At 41.1% G+C, this 21702-nt stretch overlaps 1 protein-coding gene across 1 annotated transcript in view; it reads right to left on the bottom strand.

Annotated features, from left to right (window-relative positions):
* ngfrb (nerve growth factor receptor b) overlaps window positions 1-21702 on the bottom strand; it is a gene marked incomplete at both ends in the record, with an annotated part of 120677 nt that overhangs the window by 59729 nt on the left and 39246 nt on the right. Inside the window, one exon of the mRNA XM_083905506.1 lies at window positions 10181-10322. Within this exon, the coding sequence (XP_083761632.1) occupies window positions 10181-10322 (142 nt within the window). The remainder of the gene's footprint in view (window positions 1-10180; window positions 10323-21702) is intronic.

Below are 21702 nucleotides of genomic sequence, written 5' to 3'. Positions count from 1 at the left end.
ACACCATGTCACACAGTTGTTTTCTAACAATAATGTTTTAAAGTTGCAAAAAGGCAAGATTAGTGAAAAAAAAAAATAATAATAATTGTCAATTGTTGAGTTGGTCTTGAACCTTAACCGAAACACTCTACCAACTGGTGGAGGCGGGGTGGTCTTGATCCCTAACCGAAACACTTTGACAACACTGTTTCCAGAACTCGTCGACTTTGATTTTAATCACTCTCAGTCTTACAACAGGGTAGGTTGGATACTCAAATATCCCAGTACGACCTAGCAGGAGTGTGTTGTGGGTGATAACTCCTACCAGCTCATCTCCTACTTGGGCTCTGGCACCGATAGGTCTCTCATTAGACAGATTGGCTGCTAGGTTGAGGAGGGTCTGGAACTCCAGTGCTGTCAGGTTGCCCTCCTCACCAACATTACTCAGTGCCCTTTTGAGTACATGGACCGCTGGCTTCAATCAATCAATCAATCTTTATTTGTATAGCCCACAGTTTACAAATCATAGTTTGTCTCACGGGACTTCACAGGGTTGGTAACATCCTCTGTCCTTAGACCTTCGACCAGGGTAAGGAAAAACTACCAGGGAAAACCCTTATAACAGGGAAAAGGGTAGAAACCTTAGGGAGAACCACAGGTGAGGGATCCACTCCCTGGACGGACAGACGTGCAGTAGATGTTACCCAAAACATACAATACATAATGACAAGAATAAAAAGTGAAAAAGTCTTTAAATGCCAGGGTCCATCTGGATCACTGGGTTTGTCACAGCCTGTAGCGAAGGCTGTTGTGGTCAGAGACTTGAAGATGACAGAGTCCTCCTTCCTGTCCTGCTTCAGCCGCTCCGTTCTGGTGTGGAGAGTCTGCTGGGTGAAACACCCAAGTCCAGTCAGTCCCTGTGGCTGCTGCCTTTGCCTGGATCTGGTTATTAAGAAACATTGTAAAGCTCCTTTAATACCGGCCGGGTGTCCATGAAGTTGGTTCCTTGATCTGACCAGAGTTTTCTTGGGTGGCCCCTGAGAGCGCTGGTACTCTTCCAAGAGTACCTCTTTAAGAGGTGTTATCCTTCCGTCAGCGTGCACTGCTCTTGAGGCCATACAGCTGAACACCACACTCTAGACTTTCATCTTAGTTCTCCGTTTCACAGTGTCTCTGACGATATAGGACCTGAAGAGGTCCAGCACCAGTAACTCAAACGGTGTGGCTGGTTCAGTTCGTTCAAGGGGGAGGTCACTCATTACTTGTCTGCCTATCTTTGCTTTGGTTCTATGGCAGTGCACACAAGAGTTAACGATCTTTTTGATGACCCTAGGCCCCTGCACCACCCATGCTTTAGGCCTCACTCGGAGCAGTGTTCCAGCAATGCCCTCGTGATTAACTCTGTGGGCCCTCTGTGTGAGGAGAGAGCTAATCCAAGCATTGTCGGGGACAAGGGGCACTCCAGACCCTTCCTGAGTGAAGGTTTGGACTCTACCAAAGCACCGCAGGGGCCCTGAAGCTTCATCTCTGCTGACGAGTCTGTCTACCATCGTCACAGGAAATGTGACTCCCTTTTGGGCGGCAATGGACAGGTCTAGGAACACAGTTTCGAGTTCTTTCACTGTTGCTGCAGCCTCCCACTTTGCTGAAACAGGGGCTGTCCCTGCATGAGCCAACCACTTCTCCACTGGCAGGGATCCATCCTGAAACACCAGGTGGAGTATTCTAACTCTGAACCACCTGCCTTGATCCCAGGGGTCGTTCCGCCCAGCAATCTGGCTCAGTAGGATAAGAGGGCTCCAGAGTCCTGGGGCCTCATGTATAAAAGAGTGCGCAGCTTTCATACTGAAAGAGGGCGTACTCACAAAATTTGATAGTACGTACGCAAAGAAATTCTCAGATTTAAAAAACCGTGCGTACGCCAAGTCCTGCGCACCTTCTCTTTATACATCCCATCAAACGTGAAACTGAGCGGAGGTGAATGAGTAACACACCACGCCCTCGTTCCACCCACAAATTAATATACAAATGACTCTAAAACGCCCTCTCTGACGCCTCCTTCTTGAGGAACAATGACAAATGCAGCAGCAAAGAGGAAAATAAAAGAAAACGATGGAAAGTGTGCGACACATCGATTTATGATGTATACATTTGAAGAAATATATTAATATTTTTTGTTTGTTTGATCATTTGGAATTAGAATGAACTAAATGTGAGGGTCACCGCGGCTGCTCTCATATTAATGTTGATGTTTAAAAAAACTGGCTGTGCATTGATAGTTGATCCTGTGTGTGTTGTTTTTCTGATGTAACATGTTTTTTTAGACATGACTTATCCATGTGAGCTGAATTTACAGATCATTTCAACAATCTATAAATCTATCAGTGTCACGCGTCATCATCCAGTTATGCACACACGCATTACGCACAGAATAAGCAGATTGAGCTCATTGAGTTACTGCATATAATGATTCATTACTGTCACTGATTGTGTTGTGGATGCTGGGGAGGGAGGAAGAGGGAGGAAGAAGATGCTAGTGTGCCGGTGTCTCAGGTGCTCCGGAGTCTCCAGCGGCTGACAAGCGCGCACCTGCATCAGCTGTTTCTTCTGAGGAAAGGCGCAGCGGTGGTGGAATTACTTTTTGGCAGTTATTTTGTTATCGTATGGATTAAAATGGGAAATGGAAATGTTCTACTCAACATTAAAGTCCCATTATCTTACAACAAATTAGTTTGTAACTTTATTTTGGAGCGTTTAAAACATTGTAGACTGACGTGTGTTCATGCGTTCACGTCAGCAGCTGTGTGTCTATTTACATAAAGAAAATATTAATTTGTGTTAAATCAATTTCAGTTATTTGCTCAAAGTAAGACTTAGAGAAAAGTGTGTGTTTGTGCGCGGGATCAGTTTTGTCTTCAGTGTCCTCTGATCTTATCCCCACATGCTCAAACGTACGTGGTATCATTGTTGTTCGTCACAGAATAATTCACGTTTGTCACTGTAGACCCATTAATAATATTATTTTGAAACACTGTGACAAGTTTTAGAGCTTAATATTGCAGCGTCTCCACCTGACAAGAGTTTGCGGAGCACTCCGAATATTCTCACGGCAGCTTGAGAGTTTGCGCTGCGGTCCACTAGGTTCCACGCCAAGTACATTTTTATAAAATGCCATCGTGTGCGTGAAAGCAAGCGTTCGCCGTCTTTTTGTGCGTACGCACAGTTTATACATGAGGCCCCTGGTGTCTCTACATCCACTTCTTCTTCAATGGGGTCAATCATGGCTCCCATTTTCTTCCCTCTTAGAGAAGTTAATGGGGGCCATTTCCAAAGGGTTGTCTCCTTGCACAAGGTTGTTGTCTTCTCCCCTTAGTTGATTGGGCGGCACCAGAGTCTGGGTTGGATTTGTCTCGTCTTTCCTCCCACTTTGACCTGACCGGACCCAGGATTTAAGGTAAAAACCCTCCTTTCAGGATCTTTTCCACTGCTTTCAGGATCTCATCTTGGTGCTGTAAGTCGTTGTGGGAAGCGAGAAGATCGTCGACATAGGCGTTTTCCTCGATAACTCCTCTTTCCTCCTTCATATCAGTGAACTGGGGCAACTGCGCCATGGCGACCTGTGCAATGTATCCAGTGGGCTTGTTTCCCATGTTCACTCTCACGACAGCGCAGTCCTCAATCTCATCAGACGATGAGTCTCTCCACATGGATTGATGCATGTGGACTTTTTGTTCTTCCAGCCACACTGAATTGTACGTCTTGGTGATTGGTGATGTCATCAATGGTTGCGTGCTTCCCTCCCTGAATCTGAGGAGAACCGCTCTAATGGGGTTGAGGACTTCTGGGCCTTTCTCAGCAGAAGCCTCCAATCTCGTCAGTGGCCTTCTCGGCTACTGAACCTTGAGGTCTCACACGTTTACCTGTTCCCAGGAGATCATCACCATCAACATCTAGAGTAGGTTCGGACAGTGGTCATCGCCTCTGGCTCAGGATTCCCAACTACCTCTGGCTCGACATAGTCCTCAGTCTCTGCCTAAGCCTCTGGTTCAGGCAATGTCAGTCTCGGCCATCGCAGTTTCGGACACTGGTTCAATTTCAGCCATCGCAGCTTCGCACGGTGGTTCAGTCTCAGCCTCGGCCTGAGCAAGGTTGTCCTCACTCGGTGCAGGCTCAGATTCTTCATGAACACCGTCTGTATCCTTTTCTGATTCGTGCCCTTCCACCGATGCTGTTTCTGCTGCTTCTGTTGTTGTCGAGTCTCAGCAGCGACAATGCATACTCAGCCCACGACTTTGAGTCTCAGCAGTGACGATTCGTCTTTGGCCAGTGACGTCGAGTCTCAGCAGAGACAACACACGTCGGCTACTCAGCAGCTGCTAGCCTCCTTTCGTAGCTCAGCGTTGACTATTTGGTAGTCTCTTTAGTGACTGTTGGTCTCTTTACCAGTAGTCGACACAGCTCCACTTTACTCACAGCTACGGTACTTTTTCTGCCCCTTAACTGCCCCGTTAGCTCTTGTCCCCGGCTCCTCCATTGTAGTGGCCTCTTTCGCCCTTTAACGGCCCCATTGGCTCTCAGCTTTGGCTCGCTCGTTGTTGTGGTGTCTTTAGGGGTCCCAGCGCTGTTCTTCAATGACAACGGCGGCATTTTTCTGCTCGGCACCGTGTTCTTTGACAACGATTCCGACATTGGTTTACAACTGTCCAGACACACTCAATAACTGCTAGAAAGTTCCACACATTTATATATGCATCATTCCCACAATGGAAGACCTACAAAATGTTAAATAAAGCAAAATGGTAAAAAGATGAAAATTACTTGATTTTACTTTCAATTCCTTTTACATTCTTCAAGGTATTAACATTAACATTTTTCATAACTCCATGTAGCACATTTCTATATGCAAATGTAAGCACTGTGGCTGTAGTAATGCAATATTTAGAAAATGTACTCTTGCACTCTTGATACCTCAAGTACTTTTAAAAACAAGTACTTCAGTAATTTTACTTAGGTAGACATCTGACTGTAGTACTTTTACTTTTACTCAAGTAAAATTTAGCAAGGGAAATGTGTACTTTTACTCAAGTAATGAAGCTGTGTATGCTGTCCGCCTCACAAGTTTTGGAATAATCTATGTTATGTTAGTGTTCATTCAAAGTCCCATACAGACACACATAGGGATGCTGTCTTTTAATAATCCACTGTGCCTTTCATAACGCCATGTGGCTACATTGTTATTAGCTATACTTGCTATTAGCTAGCTAGCTAGCTCAGTACTGTCTTTTTACAATGAGAATGATGCACACATCGAAACTTGTGTTCGATCAGATGCTCGTATTATAAGCTGTAACGGGAGCATGTGCCACCATCTGCTGTGATTGAATAACGTGCGGATAACACTTCTGGTGCATTTCAGAATGTTATGTCGCCATATTGTTGTTAGCTATACTTAAGATTGACTAGCTCATTATTGTTTTTAAAATAAGACGCCTGTAGGTTCAGTTTGATAATTCATATGCTTTGAGATGAAACTCTTGTGTTCGAAACCCAACATTGCATTGAATAATGTATGAATGTCACACCTTTGCCTGCATGAATTACACGTGATTAACACACATGTGGTTACATGTGTGATTAACACAATGTGTGATGAACATGTGTTAATTACACGTGCGATTCATGCACATAAAGGTGTGACATTCACACATAGTTCAAGCAATACTACTGATCAATCTATACTGATTCAGATTCAGTTTGGATGAACACACCCACAGTCAGATGATAAGGTGCCTGTTGCCAGCATGAACCATGATCTGAAACAAGTATTTTCTTTAATTTTTCAGAATTAGCAAAGGCACTCTGACTGACATTATCAAACACTTTGATGAGAATGGGGCAACACCAAGGTTAAAGGTGCATTATGTAATAAATCTAAAGCAACTGGCCATAAAATCCTCCTAATATGTCACAGAGGACCAGGAATAATGTTCATAGAACATACTGAACTCACCAACAAAACTAGTAAAAAAAAATATATTTGCCGCACACGGCTCTGCTAGTCAGGAAGCTAGCAACCGGCCTGGGTGGTCAACCTTGCCTGTCCTCCATGCTCCCCCACCGGATCTGGTATATCACTCTCACACACACAACTAGGGCATTGGGGGAGATACGGGAAGACCATTGGGGGGGTTGGGGGCGGGTCCACCAAGTAGTGGGTCTATCCCCCATCTTCCCCTCCGGGGGTCTCCACTCCCCTCCAATATTTTATGGCATATTAGACACTAGGGCTTGCATACATATACATATACATATATATATATACATATGTATGTATATATATATATATATATATATATATATATATATATATATATATATATATATACATATATATATATACACATATATGTATATACACATATGTATATATACACATATATGTATATACACATATATGTATATACACATATGTATGTATATATACATATATGTATATACACATATATGTATATACACATATGTATGTATATATACGTATATATATATATATACATATATATATATATATACATATATACACATATGTATATATATATATATATATATATATATATATATATATATATTATGTTTAACCCTTACATAACAGGTTTACCAGGTTTAGTCTTGATGCACCTTATTTTATGATTTAAAAAAGAAATGACAAAAAATTTATTATTTTCAATACACTTGATGCAAACTGGATTATTATTGTTTTGATCATTGCAGCCTGGTATATGTAAAAGACTACCAGAACATCATTTTTTTTTTTTGCATAACAATTTTTTTTTTGTAATGTCAGATTACCAGAATACCAGTTTTAACATACCTAGAGCACCAATACAAATACAAGCTATAAAAATTGTTAGATACTAATTATAGATACTAGGGATGCAACGGTATCCGGTATTTTACCGAACTGGAGTTCTGGAGTTAGTCCTGAGTCTGGAGGCTTGAACTGTAGCGTCAGGGTGTTTGTGGGTGCCCAGGGGCCTCATGTACAAAGGTTGCGTACGCACAAAAACGAGGCGTACGTCCTTTTCCACGCGTTCAGATGTATGAAATGTGAAATGACCGTGGAAATGTGCGGTGCCCACGCCAACTTCATGGCTGGCGTACGCCCGTTTCTACAGCTATTGTTCCTTTGGCGACACTTAGTGGTGATGCTGGGAAACTGTTAATAATGTAAAAACAAGTAGTCATAGAGTGATGCGCACATCAGAGACACACTTATGAACAATTAACGCTTTGCAAATGGTGCAATCCGGCGTGAGCGATTATGTAGGGATCGCGAGGATTTACTTGCAAACGATGATAATGATGAACAGGCTCATAAACCGATTTCGGTCAGGAGTGAGCCAGTCAACCCTGAGCCGAGCCATGCCAGCTGTGTGGGACGGAATCATCCGAATGTCATCCAGGTACATCAAATTCCCATACAATACTGTGAAACAGGCCAACATTAAAGCGCAATTTTCAGCGAGAGCCGGTTTCCCTCATGTAATCGGAAAAAAATAAAAAAATTAAACATGAGTCAAAGTGTTTAATATCCTGCCATCTTTACGCACAAGCGATGTGAGCAGCTGATTGTATGACCTGTTGCGGTCACTTTGCTTCGGCGGTGAGCAGAAACCCTCCACTTCACCTCCACCTTGAGATCTGACCATTTCTTTATAATCTGTGTGCGTGTGTGTGTGTGTGTGTGTGTGTGTGCGCTGCTCGGATCCCACGGCATTTACAGACTCACACACGCTCCCACTGACGTCTTTTTTTGTCATATTTATCCCTGTTGACAGTGTACCAAACAAAATCTTCCTGCGTGTTTTCATTCATTCACTAGAATCTCTTGCTCAGACTGTGTGAAATTCCTTTACTTTCCTTTGTTCAGTGCGTTATTTGATCAAAGATGTGAATGCATGTTTTATTTAAATTGATTTGAATATGTAAATGGGGCGTGGACAGGGAGGAGTTTGGCACCTCTGCATGTGCGCTTAATTCCACGTTGATTTGGGATGTACAAAGGGAACGTGTAAGCACACTTTGATACATCTGAATTTATTTGCGTACGACCGTTTCTGGGTTTTGGTGTACGCCAAGATTTAGTAGGAAATCCACGCAAGTCTTTGTACATGAGGCCCCAGATCTCTCGGTTTTTCCACAAAGAAGAGTCGGTGGAGCTGGTGGGACACAAGAAAGCCCCCGGGAAGTATTCCACATCGGCTGTGTTGGTGTCCGAATCCAATGAACGCATCGCGTACCATTTTTAGTGCCTCCGCATTCTGTCACACTGTAAATGCACTGTGCACGTTGAAGACAGGTGCATGTGCACAAGCGCACACTCACATGCACACATGCCCACACACATGCACTCACATACCCACACATAATTTCTGTCTCAGACCTTATGTGGAGCGAGGGTGGGGGGGGGGCGCGTTTAGTGGGAGTGCCCTTGATCAGAAAAATACATTTTTCTTCTCCTTGTGCCAAAAATAAAAATTACTAAACTTGATAGAAATTGGTCAGAGCCCCCATTTAAAGCCTTTTGCTTCAAATGATGTAAAAAAATTAGAAGATTCATGTTTTTTACTTTATATTTGAGCAGGATCAAAAATAGTGATTTGAATGGGTTTTAATGAGCACATTTTGGTGCGTAGGTGAAATAGTGCTAGCATTTCAGTTCACATTGTTTACAATGGACTAAATAAAAAAAATATATTTTTTTAAAACACTCAAAAATACACAACCTGGCAAATGTTTAACAATATGCATGAAAAAATTAAAAAGATATGCTAAAAAGTAAAAGGTGTGTTAGAGTGTTAAGATTCGCTGGCCGATTACTTAATTAGTATTTAACTTAAGTGGAAAAAAAACTGATATTACTTATTTTAATTTAAAGAGTGTGTTTTTTGTAAGACTTTATAGTTGGTGTTTAAGTATTGTTAATAGTAGATTTTCTGGGGGAAACCCTGCATTCACTCACACTCTCACACCTACTGTCAATTTAGAGTGACCAATTCACCTAATCTGCATGTTTTTGGACTGGGAGGAAGCCAGAGAACCCAGAGAAAACACACGCAAACACTGGGAGAACATTCCAATTCGCTAACCACCCGCGCTAACCACTATGCCAACAGAATTCAATTCAGATGTAAATAATTACATTTCAGTTCCTCGTGGCACAAAATGATTTCCATACAAAGAAATTGGAAAAATGTTCTAATTTAAAGGGATAGTTCAGAATTTTGGACATAAGACCTATTTTCCAACTCAGCCGGTGTGATGGAGACGTCTGGAGACGTTTTCAAGAAATTTAATTCAGTTCTTCTAGTTGCCGAGTTCGCTGGTGCTATGGCTAGTGCAAGTCAATGGTACAAATTACCATGGCATTAGAAACACTCATACCGACTAGCTGGTGGGACCAGCGGTCCCGGTTCTCAGCTCCAGCGGGGGCTATCTCGGTCTCCACAGACGCTCGTTCACGTTCGTCAGAGCATCCCTCTCGCGCAATTCTTCCTCTGTATATTCAAGCTTGTACAGGTACGGTTGGGTTTGGGTGGGGGAAAAATCCTCATCAGAGTCTTCAAACGTATCAGTATATTCTCCAAAAATGGCAATTTTTGTGAGATTGAAGAAGCTAGCACTGCAAGCTACTCTGCGTCTGTAGCAATGACAGCAGGTAAACAAACTATTATAGAACCGGTAACTTATACGTGCGAGGTGATTTCAGTCCGCCGCTGCCATAGCCTAATAGGAAGTATGACACACTGCTGCTGCTGCTGAGACATAAATCCTTCAAATTGCAAGGTTGGTTTTATTTCAAACATTCTATCAACACAGATACGTACATCGATAGTCTGCCGTTACAATTGATTTGCCTCGGGTGCACTGTGGAGTCGGTATGAGTGTTTCTAATGCCATGCTAACTTGTACCATTGACTTGCGCTAGCCATAGCACAAGCAAACTCTGCAACTTGAAGAATTGAATGAAAAACCGTGAAAACGTCTCCAGACAGAAAATAGGTCTTATGTACGAAATTCTGAACTATCCCTTTAAGAAGATTGTCTGACTCTGTCAAGCTATTGCCACAGCTTGACTAAGCTGTGCATGTGGAAATAGAGAGTGTGAATAACAGTTAGCATATGTGTTTTGTGTGTTACTCACTGTCGAGGCAGGGAGCACACTCAGTCTGGTTGACACCACAATCTCTGATGACACCCTCCCCGGGCTGACACTGCCTGCAGCATTCCCCTCTGGTTGTGAACTGGCCTGACAAACACTCCTCCTTTTTTGCCAGAGTCCCAACCTGCCAATCACAAGAGAGAGATCAAAGCACCATGCATGAGTTTATTACTGAATTAACACAAATTACTTTTGATTATTGTCTACAGAGGTACAGAGAACAATTGTTGCCTTGATAATTGTGCAATAACAGCAGTTCTTTGTTTCAAAATAAACAAACCCATGTGAAGCCACATTTCATTCTTTCTCACTTCATTCTTTCTCACTGTTTTAATCTTTTTACTTTCATTGATATTTTTTATATTAGTTTCCCAGCTCAGGTCAGGACCCTGCAAGAGGATACAGAAGAAATCTGATGATTGATGATATACAAGAAGAGAAAGTAGATTTTATGAAGACAAAACTGTATATTGTGTCCTTTAAAGCAGCGTTCACCAACCACCGGGCCATGGACCGGTACCGGTCTGTGGGTCATTTGGTACCGGGCCTCACAGAAAGAATAAATAACTTCCGTTTTTTTTATTATTTTGAAAAATGACGGGATTCCCTCCGTTACATCTGTCTATGACTCACTCTTGACGAATCCCAAGGGAGATCGCTGGCCAGAGTGTTTGCATCACGAGAGCCGCTGCAGCGATTTCTCTCAGAAAAGAAGTCACTGCTGGCAGCACATTTCAGTGACAAGAAGTGAGTCGCAAAACTTGCTTACTTGTGCAACATATTCAGCCTACACACCTACACAAAAGTAAGTAAATGAACTAATGCCCAAGACCGCAGACCTCACTCACTCGCACTTGTTACTCTCTCTCTCCCGCCCGCGTTCTCGATGCATACTGATTTTGATGAACAAAAATGCTGAGTGCTGATCAATAGTTTTGTCCCGACTCTTGTTCCAAATATGACAGGCTTCATTCAGCGATTGAAACAAATATATAAACATTAATGAAACGTTTACAGCTGTTTTGTGTATCTTATTTTGAAGGCACATTTACGCGTACCATAGTGACCAGAGAGCGCTAGGGGAGTGGTCTGTGAAAATATTTTCTGACATTAAACCGGTCTGTGAAGCAAAAAAGGTTGGGGACCGCTGCTTTAAAGGGCCTCTAAAAGTAGTACTCACTGGCAGTATAATAATATAATAATCTCATGAAACTATGATGCCTATACCTACTATTAAATGTCCACAGTATGACATAGGAACAATCTGGTAATTAAACAATGAACAAATGAAACAGAAACACCCAGTGTTTTTAGTTTTTTAGTTCAGTGAAAGGCTGGGTTGCCTCTGACCAAGACAACCAATCCCCATTGCTCCCTATTGTTTGGGTAAATTGGACCCTCTTAATTTACCCCAGGCATCCAGCATAAAAAAAAACTCCAAATTAAATATGTAGCGACCCTTAGAGATGGATAATCTAAAAAAAAAATATATCAAGCCCTGCACACCTTGTGTACTCCTTGTACCAGTCCCAAGCCTGGATAAATGGCTAAATGTGTGGATCATTCACTGTCACAGCACTGCCACAGCAACTTTTTGTTTCTTTTTTTAATCTGACTGAAGAAAAAAAAAACGTTGCCAAATATTTAGTCCATCTGCTGTCCTGATTTATAAAGATTGGCTGTGGAAAAACATTATCCCTTGACTTTATTCTCTCCCTCCTTCATCAATGCTCTGCCCCTCCTCACCACTGACACCAGCGTCCATCATGTTTGCTCTCCTGGAACTGTAGAATAGCTCTAATCTCTTACTGCTCTCCATTTTGTTGTACTGCCACTGAAACAAAGCCACAGTTTTTGCCCAGAAGACCGAAGATGTTCAAAGGTCCATGACACTGTTGAGACACTTCAATTCCACAATATCATGTATAATTTACTCTCTCTTTGGCTGCTATGCAGTGACCTTTGACCCCAGGGCCCCCAGATTCAGAACAGAGGACCCTCCGGAGCCACTAAACAATAATCCAGGGGGGAAAAGCCCAAAGTCCTGTAGATTTTTTTTCTCCTGTGACAACAACTGAAAATCAGTTCCTGTCAAACTCTATACTGTCCCAGACCCTTTGGTCAGAGTGGAGGTTTTGGAGGAAACATTATTGGAACTCAAAATTGGTTTGGTTACCTCAGTGACCCTTGACCTCCATACACGTGTGAATTCAATCATGAGAAAGGGTATTTAAGGAGGCCAATTGTAAGTGTTTCTCCTCTTTGCATCTTCTCTGAAGAGTGGCAACATGGTAGCCTCAAAACAACTCTCAAATGACCTGAAAACAATGATTGTTTAACATCATAGTTTAGGGGAAGGATACAGAAAGCTATCTCAGAGATTTAGGCTGAATCCCAATTCAGGCTGAGAGAGTACAATTAAATATTCCTCCACCTCTGCCATTTCCTCTGAGGGTATGGGCATTAATGTGGGTGGGGGGCATTGCTTCATTTATAGATATGTAATTGTCCGTTAAACAGAGCAAGTTAAAATCATGTTCATTTATCAATTCATTTATGAGTAATGTTTTGGAGGGATCGAATATTTAGGCTGAATCCCAATTCCACCCCTTAGCCCTCCCCCTTCCCCCTACCCCTTTGTCGGAGTTTCCCTTGGCCCTCAAAACAGAGTTGAGGGAGCTAGGGGTACGAACGTTCCCCTAAGAAATGAGACACACCTCCATTACGCAAATTACTTTTGCACTGTGTATATATATATATATATATATATATATATATGTCCATTTATTTCTAAATATGTACCTTCCATGTGAATATCTCATCAAACCATATCCCTAAACATTTAAAGTATTTCACTCTTATAATTTCAGATTGGATAATTTCAGTTTAACTCTATCATTAATTCTTAATTAATTAATTATTCATTCAATTAAGTTTTACATTAAATGAATTAATTTGTAAATATCATCTTCTTTGTCTTATTAACTTGAAATGTTACTTCAGTCACTTCGTCCAATCAGACTAGGCAGATTCAAATTTCAAAGTTGGCGCCTATTTCCAGACAGTTCGCTTCATCCCACCCATAACAACCAACCTGACAAACAACCTGCATTGGCTGAAGGTTGGTCCAATCAAGTTCGTAATGGGCATGTCACGAGTCATGAACCTGAAAGACGTGCCCTGCCCTCATGGACGCGCGATCTTAAAAGATGCACTGAAGCTGCCCTCATCTTGGTTATAGCCATAGTTGACAAGTCAGCCAAACGCCGTTTGAGGTAAGTGTCCCAGACAGCGCATGTGAATTATATTTTCAACATGTCATCCTCAACAGCCTTGAAGCTAATGTTGGCACCCCTCTGAAAAATCGTTACCACTGCATTAGATATTGTTAACAGATAGCTATCGTTTTATATGCCTGGTCATTTTATTTATTAAATATTAATTGTAAATGCGCGCTTTCAGTCAAAGCGTTTTCTAGCATGGCAAGAGGTTAGTGGTAATTGTGTTGCTCTCTGCTGATATGTCTTCATAAAAGTTGTTATTCGTGATTTGAATGCGGTCAAACTGCTGTATGCTGCTCTGTGTAATGTCCCACTCGTCCTGTGTGAGTCCCGCAGAGACTTGAGATTGTTAATTTAAAGGGACACAGCCTAGTATTTATGGGTTTATATGACCCACCTTTTTATACATATTATGTGCTCCCGCATTGTCGAGGTGCTGTATAATAGTTTTTGTTTCATTTTCGTGGTGTTTCAAAAAGTCATGTAAAATAACACGGTCGCGGGCCGCTGTTGCATTGGCCCTGTTAGCAGCGAGACGCCATGTTTCTACTGGAGCCTTTATAGACAAACCCGAGAGAACAAATCAAGCGTCGATTTACTTGTAGCGGAAGTCCCGCCTCCACTCTCTCCGCTTCGTCTGCTACGGCCACGGTGGCTCGCCCTCTCCTTAGCCAGCGTCTGACAGCTCCACCTCGGGCCACAAAGAGCTGTCCCTCGTCCTCGCCCTCTCCCCCTCGGTTAATTCCAGCACCCAAAACACAAGGCAAAACAAAAGACCCGGCCAGAAAGTTCAACGTTCGGCACAATCACCATGAACTCACGACTCAAACTCCCGGTGCCGATCCAGTCTCCTTCGAATATAACGGTGTGCAATGGCTAAATGCCAGTTGGTTCACCCTAAGCCCAAAACACATCCAAAAAGAAATTAAATCCGTGTAGTAAAAAGGAAAAGTCTGAAATTTCCGTCAGCGCAATGTCAACGACAATCCTCCTCACGTCCGTCTGCTACCTGCAGTCGCATACTTTTTTTTTCAGATCACGCAGCGAAGCTGGATTCTGTTTGGCTGGTTAAGTCAATCATTCCAGATCACGCAGCGAAGCTGGATTCTGTTTGGCTGGTTAAATCAATCATCCAGCTATCGCGCATGTGTCACAAATAAAAATTATTTCACTGCAATTGTCACCTGAAAGTCTGCAAAATGGAAACAACAACATTCACAGTCATTAGATTTGAAATACTGAACAATATCAACGTAACAATGTTATTTCTTCCATATTATTTACTGAACCACAGTGACCCATTTTGTTTGTATGGTTCCTAATTATATCCACGAGAAACGCGCGCGGATATTATGGATTCGGTCTCGCGCGTCCGCAGATTTTAGCCGTTAACGAGATAACTGGAAAGGCGTTTGAGATTAAATTGTCTTATTTTTTTTATGAGTCACATACCCCTGTAGATGATCCCTATTGTAGATGATCCCTATTGATTTTGAGCTGTCTACCATTATTATTAATTAATTAATTAATTAATTAATTAATTAATTAATTAGTTAATTAATTAATTTCCCATTTCCTCTGCCAGATTGTCTAGCTTCAAACCCTAGTAGTCCAGCGTTATATTCTCTCTGACAGATTATTACCTGAACCTACTTTCAACCTGAGACCTTCCCGTTTGCCTGCCCCTTATTGGATGTGTTTGCCTTATAGACTGATTTCCTGGTTTTGATCCCTGCCTGTCGTCTCCTTGCCTGATTTGTTTGCCACACTGACTGACTTTCTGGTTTGAACTTTGTCGAATAAACTCGACCTACTATATCTGAACTGCTCTGACTCCATCTGGTCTGTCGTGCTACTGGGTTCACGCTTGCCATTTTGTGTATGCCAGCCAATCACTGAACAGTCAAGTTTGGTTAAAAAAATTATCAATAATTATCGTTATCGATCAATATGAAGTAGTTATATCGTGGAAACCAAGCAGAGGCAAAATAATATAAACAATAACGAGTTAGACACTGTAACTTTAAGATGACAGATTTCTTCAGGGAGCCTTTTGTTAAGTGGTTAAAGTCTGTTATTCTTTGCGAGCCTCTGTGTCTCATTGTAGTCAACAATGCTACACTCACTGGCCACTCATTTTGGTAATCTGTTTAATTACTGGGTGACAGTTGCCTAGTGGCTAGCACTGTTGCCTCACAACAAGAAGGTCAGGGTACGTGACCCGATCTTTCTGTGTGGAGTTTGCAGAAACAGAGGTTAAGTGGTCACTCTGAATTGACTGTAGGTGTGAGTCACTTTCACAGAGTGAATGGTATTTGTCTCTATATGCTGGCTCTGTGATGAAATGTTGACCTGGGCCGGCTAGGATTGGCTTCAGCTCCATGCAACCTCATGTGGAAGATAAAGCAGTGGAAGATGGAAATGTTTAACTGCTACATGGCAGCAATTCAATGCAATGTCATGTAGATAGACAGTAGTCAAGTCCTGCTGGAGTTCAAACGGAGTATCAGAATAAGGAAGAAAGGTGATTTTAATCACTCTAAATGTGGCATGGATGTTGGTCGGAGTATTTCAGAAGCAGAAACTGCTGGGATTTTCATGTACAACCTTCTCTACTGCTTGTATAGAATCCATTAAAAAGAGAAAATATACATTTTATCAGCAGTTCTCTGAGATAAAAAATACCTTGTTGATGACAGAGGTCAGAGAAAAATGACCATACTGGTTTGATAGAAAGTAGGCCTGTGCCGATTAATTGATTATTAATCAATTACTAAATTAATCTGCAACTATTTTGATCATTGGTTTGAGAATTTTCTTTTAAATAATTAAAACAAGACCACTGGATTTGCAGCTTCTTCTGAGTTCTTTGCTCCACATAAAGAAATTAGTAAAAACTCCTTACAGCCAAGGTATGAAAAAGACAAAATGTTGCACAACATCAACAAAAAATCGTCAGGTTTGAGGTGTGTGTGGAATGCTGCTGACAAGACATAGGTCCACAAAAACTTCAAGGTTCCCCTGAGGCAGCACTGAGTCAGCTGGGAGATAATGTGGGTGTATGTGCAAACACACACTAGTGTCATGACCCCTTTACTTTCAAGTTTCTGGTATTCTGTTTAATCTTTGCGTGTGTGAGAGTATGTGAATATGAACACATTGACAGCCCTATAGTGCATATTAACAATAATTTCTTTAAAAATAAAAATAAAAAAGGTGTCAAAGTTAGGTGGAAACTCTCATTTCCAGCTAACTACACAAGTGTAAGGACAAGAAATGATAACAGAATAAGTCACCCCTCCTTCCTATATTTTTTAAGTTCTTTCATTTCAAATCTTAAGAGGATATCATGTCCAGTTTTTTTTATGTATTGTATATGTATTGTTCTGTGTTGCAGTGTCGCTTACAACAATAGTATCTGTGCTCAGAGAGGTGTGGTTTCACTGACAGCTTAGACCAGGAGGGGGTTCTCCTATGTAAATGTGATGATTCTGTCTCTTGGCTCTCAGAAGGTGCAAATCTTTGAGGCTAAAATTCTCCCTAAACTCTCCCTTTGAGGAGTGCCTACATTGAAATGGCCATATCTTCTTCAAATATTATATATTATAATATTATATGTTGGAAATTGTTGGAAAGATTAGAAATCACACTTTCAGAATCTGTAAACTGTAAATGTGTGACCGGTTTCTGCCATGGTTGGACACATATAAGATATATCGACTCTAAGTATTGGCAAACACAGTTTGGGAACCATGGACATAAAACATATGGAACAATTAAACTGCAGCTAATGTTATTTTCTAATTGTGTTGTTTCAATGAATTTAAATGTGCTGAAAAAAATATCTCCGTTACCCTAACATAGTCTTCACCCTAGACAACTATCGCTCAAATTCGAAACACCATCACTAACACAGGGTGATTTTTACCCAAGACAATACACCCAATAAAAAGTACTTGTCAAAATATATCAAAACATGACAATACATGACAAATAGTAGTGTTATTTTATTTTAAACTGTGTCATGTCTAACAAAATGAAAGAAGAGCTTCATGAGGGGACTACATACAAATGCTCCAAAATTACTGGAAAATTAGGAATTTGGGAACAAAACATTTCTAAAAAAAAAAAAAAAATGAAGATGAAAACTTGGTTTTTGGTCCACCAATTCCAAAACCTACTTTACCTTCTATCACTATTGCTGGGTGAAAATCACCCAAACATGTGCCTGTAGGAAAAAGTGTGTTTTGGATTAGGAAAACACCCATGCCATCAAAGATGTCAAAGACGACGCTGAAGCTACCCAGAGACCCATGAAACTCAGATAAACGCAGCATAATGAAAATCACATAAATTTATTTGCTCGGATGAAAACCCGGTTGTTCTAGGGTTAATAGTATTGTTTCAATTATTTTTTATTTGATTCTTTATGTATTTGTTTTAGTTTTGAATCAGTGAATAATCCATTGTTGATCTTACAAAACAGTGTGAGTCAGAAGTGTCACGCTCCTTTACATACTGCAACACACCCATCTGCACGCATACGTTTGCACAAACGCGTAAACAAGCTCACATGTGAACAAACCTGTTCCAAAACACTTTTGAAATCAGTCCAACTCTCAGTGTTTAGCTGCTTCTGCTTCTTTTTCCCCCTCTTTGACCTTGTTCTAGCTCCAGGTGTGGGTGCAACTCCCAAACTTCCTTAGAGACTCCTCAGAAAAGTCAGATGAAAGTGCATGACTAATGACAGCGGCGTTGTGTATATATACAGATATATTAGAGGTTAATGTGATTTGAGCAAGTAGCTCACATAATGAAAATAAAGGACGAGCAGCACTTAGCAAGTTGGAGCTCGACTTGTTTCCTGTAATTGTTTTTTTACAGTAGATGGGAAGTCGAGGGCTGCACTCCTCAACTTTTGTCAGCTGATCTCCCTAAAGCTAAAAACAAGAGGTGAGCTGATCACACACTCAATCACGAGCAAATGCGTGTGCGCGAGCATCTGGATGTATAACTCCAGAGCTCCAAACAATCTCACTAATGCTGTGGTCAATTTTCCATTGGAGGCACTTAACTTCTGGACCTCAGCTGTCAGTACTGGTCAAGCCATTAGAGTTACTCTGTAACAGCCTTCCAATGAGCTGGGTCCAATTAAAATCCAGACATGGATATGCTGTGGGAACACAGGTGAGAACGACATTACAGCTGATGTCTTCCCAAATATCATGTTTTACAAAGAGAAAAAAGGAGACAAAGACGCGGGGCAGCGTCACAAACACAGCTACAAAAGCGTCATAAAACCATATCTAACTTTAACAAACACAGACATGCTGCATACCCACAGAAAGGTAAGAGACCCAACTAAAAGCTCACATACACCATTCTTATGTTCATGAAACACAGTTAAAACACTGATGGATCAAACCAGCAGGAGTGAAAGAAAATATTACAGCGCACACATTGACAGCGCACACATTGAAAACCACTTTCAAGAAATACAACCAGAAATGTTGTCTTACCTTTGCTGTTTATCAAGACAACTTATTTCCACCGGAACAAAACTTTCTTCTTTCTAATGAATAACTACACTTCCCAGCATGCTTTGGGGACACATCCCAGTTTGATAGATCATTACAGAGCAACATTATATTGTTCTGATTAGAGAAGGGCGAATGTCCGCACAAATGCGTCATTCGCATTATGTCCATTTGACTCTCTAATGAAGTGATTCACATGCATTTGGAGACTGGAGCCTGATTCTATGGGTTTAGATGTTTATAACGAGCTGTCAATGACCCACATTGACCAAGGTAAGCCAGAGCTATGGCGCTGCGAAACTGAAGACGCTGCAGAGTCACAGAGTTGTTATTAAGGTCCGCAAAGGGAGCATCAATTTACAGCATTTTTTCAAAAGAAGTTCTTTTTAGACCAATAGTGACATGTAAATAAAATTCAATTGTTTTTAATAATTTGGTACCTAAGAAATCTCAAATGGCACAGATGGTGCCAAACTGTGCCAAAGAGAGAACGCCTAGACATCTCTTGACTAAAACATCTGTCATTTTACTCTGCTTCCCTTCAACAGCATCAGACGTTGCACAGCTCATGTCCACGTTACATGACCTCCATGCGTTTTTAAGCTCCTACTGTATGTTTTATTTTTTTTTTTTAGGTGAGAGAAAAAAATCCTTCATTTATGCTGTGTTCCATGTGCATTTACTCTGACACAGTGGCCTCTACAGTTCACCTTTGATACCAAGATAATTGTAAGCTTGTAAATGCAGAGATTTACTCTATTTAATTTGGGCATGTAATTTTCAAGCAGGGACTCCAAAAAGAGGGTCACCGGAAGAAGAAAATGTTGACATTTAAGTAACTAAATCAGCAATCGGAAAGCTTGATTTTATTATTAACAGAATAAATAAATCAGTAATCAATTATCAAAATAGTTAAGTTAGGTTTTGTTCATTTATAGCTGTCCAAGTGAATGGAATCAATGCAGCGTCCAAAAAAGAAAAGGGTTAGCATCAACGTTAGCAGACTTCATCATCGCAAAAACAACAGATCAATCAAATTTCAATCAAATTTTATATATATAGCCCACAATTACAAAACAGTTTGTCTCACGGGGCTTCACAGGGTTGGTAACATTCTCCGTCCTTAGACCCTCGGCCAGGGTTAGGAAAAACTACCAGGGAAAAAAACCCTTATAACAGAGAAGAAAAAAAAGGTAGAAACCGACGTGCAGTAGATATTACCCAAAACATACAATACAGAATAACAAAAAATAAAGAGTAAAAAGTGTTTAAATGCCAGGATCCATCTGGTTCACTGGGTTTGTTGCAGCCTGTAGCGAAGGCTGTTGTGGTCAGAGACTTGGGGATGATGGAGTCCTTGTTTCCATCCCATTCGGCCCATATAGGCCCTATATCAACCTAGCAGATCAATTTAATCACCATATATTAATAATCCTATATTTGATTAAATTGCAAATATAGGAAGGGGCTTGATTACTTAAGGCCGGCCTTGTATGTGTATTTTAAAATCTATTCTTCTTTTTACTGGGAGCCAGTGTAGAGAAGCCAAGACGGGAGTTATTTAATCACTTTGATTTGGTCTTCTGCTTCCAGTCAGTATGCGTGCTGCTGCATTCTGGACCAATTGAAGGCTTCTCGGGGACTTACTAGGACATCCTGAATTTAAGGAATTACAGTAATCCAGCCTAGAAATTATAAAGGCATGGATTAGCTTCTCAGAGTCTTGTCACAATATAATATTTCTAATATCTGTCTTAATGTTGCAAAGGTGGTAGAAGGCTGTTCTACATGTTTGATTCATGTGTTCAACTAGTGACAAATCTGGTCAAATAGGACCCCCAAGTTCATTACTGTACTGCAGGGGACTGGGGTGTTACTAGGTTTATAGCTTGATTTGAAAATGGTGCTCTCATGGGTTTTGGCCCCAGGTCTATGACTTCAGTTTTTTCTGTGTTAAGCATTAGAAAATTCTCAGTCATCCATGTGTGGATGTCTTAAAGACAATCCTGGAGTTTAATTGAAAAGTTCGGGTCATCAGGCCGTACAGATGTGTATAGCTGGGTGTCATCTGCATAGCAGTGGACATTTATGTCATGTTTCCTGATAATGTTGCATCGTGGCAGCATGAACAGGGTAAAAAGAATTGGGCTGATTCCTCGTTTACACTCACAAATTGAAATATGTCCGACAAATAGGACTTAAACTAGACAGGTGCCGATCCTTTAATCCCGATCTAGTCTATGTCGCGGGATCTCATGGTCTATTGTGTCAAATGCTGCACTGAGATCCAGCAGGAAATGGAGAAGCCAGTCCTTTTTCAGAGGCCACAAGAATACCGTTTTTTACTCTAAGTAGTGCAGTCTCTGTGCTATGGTGTTCTAAACCCAGATTGGAACTTTTCAAATAAATGATGGCTATGCAGATGATCACACAACTGGTTAGCTACAGCTTTTTCTAAAATCTTTGAACTAAAATGGAGGTTTGAGATTGATCTATAGTTAGTCAGAGTGCGAGCGTCAAGAGAAAGCTTTTTAGGTAATGGTTTAATTACTGCTATTTTAAAAGGCCTTTGGGACGCAGCCACTCAGTAAAGACATTTATTTGATCTAGTAAGATATTGTGGTAAGACCTCTTTAAGAAGTCTAGCTGATAAAGGATCCAGCTGACATATGGTTTATTTGGAGGA

The sequence above is a fragment of the Microchirus variegatus genome (genome assembly GCF_963457635.1).
Source record: "Microchirus variegatus genome assembly, chromosome: 2".
In the NCBI taxonomy this organism is placed as follows: Eukaryota; Metazoa; Chordata; class Actinopteri; order Pleuronectiformes; family Soleidae; genus Microchirus; species Microchirus variegatus.
The sequence above is the reverse complement of the archived record's forward strand: the minus strand, read 5'-3'. Positions and strand labels throughout refer to the sequence as shown.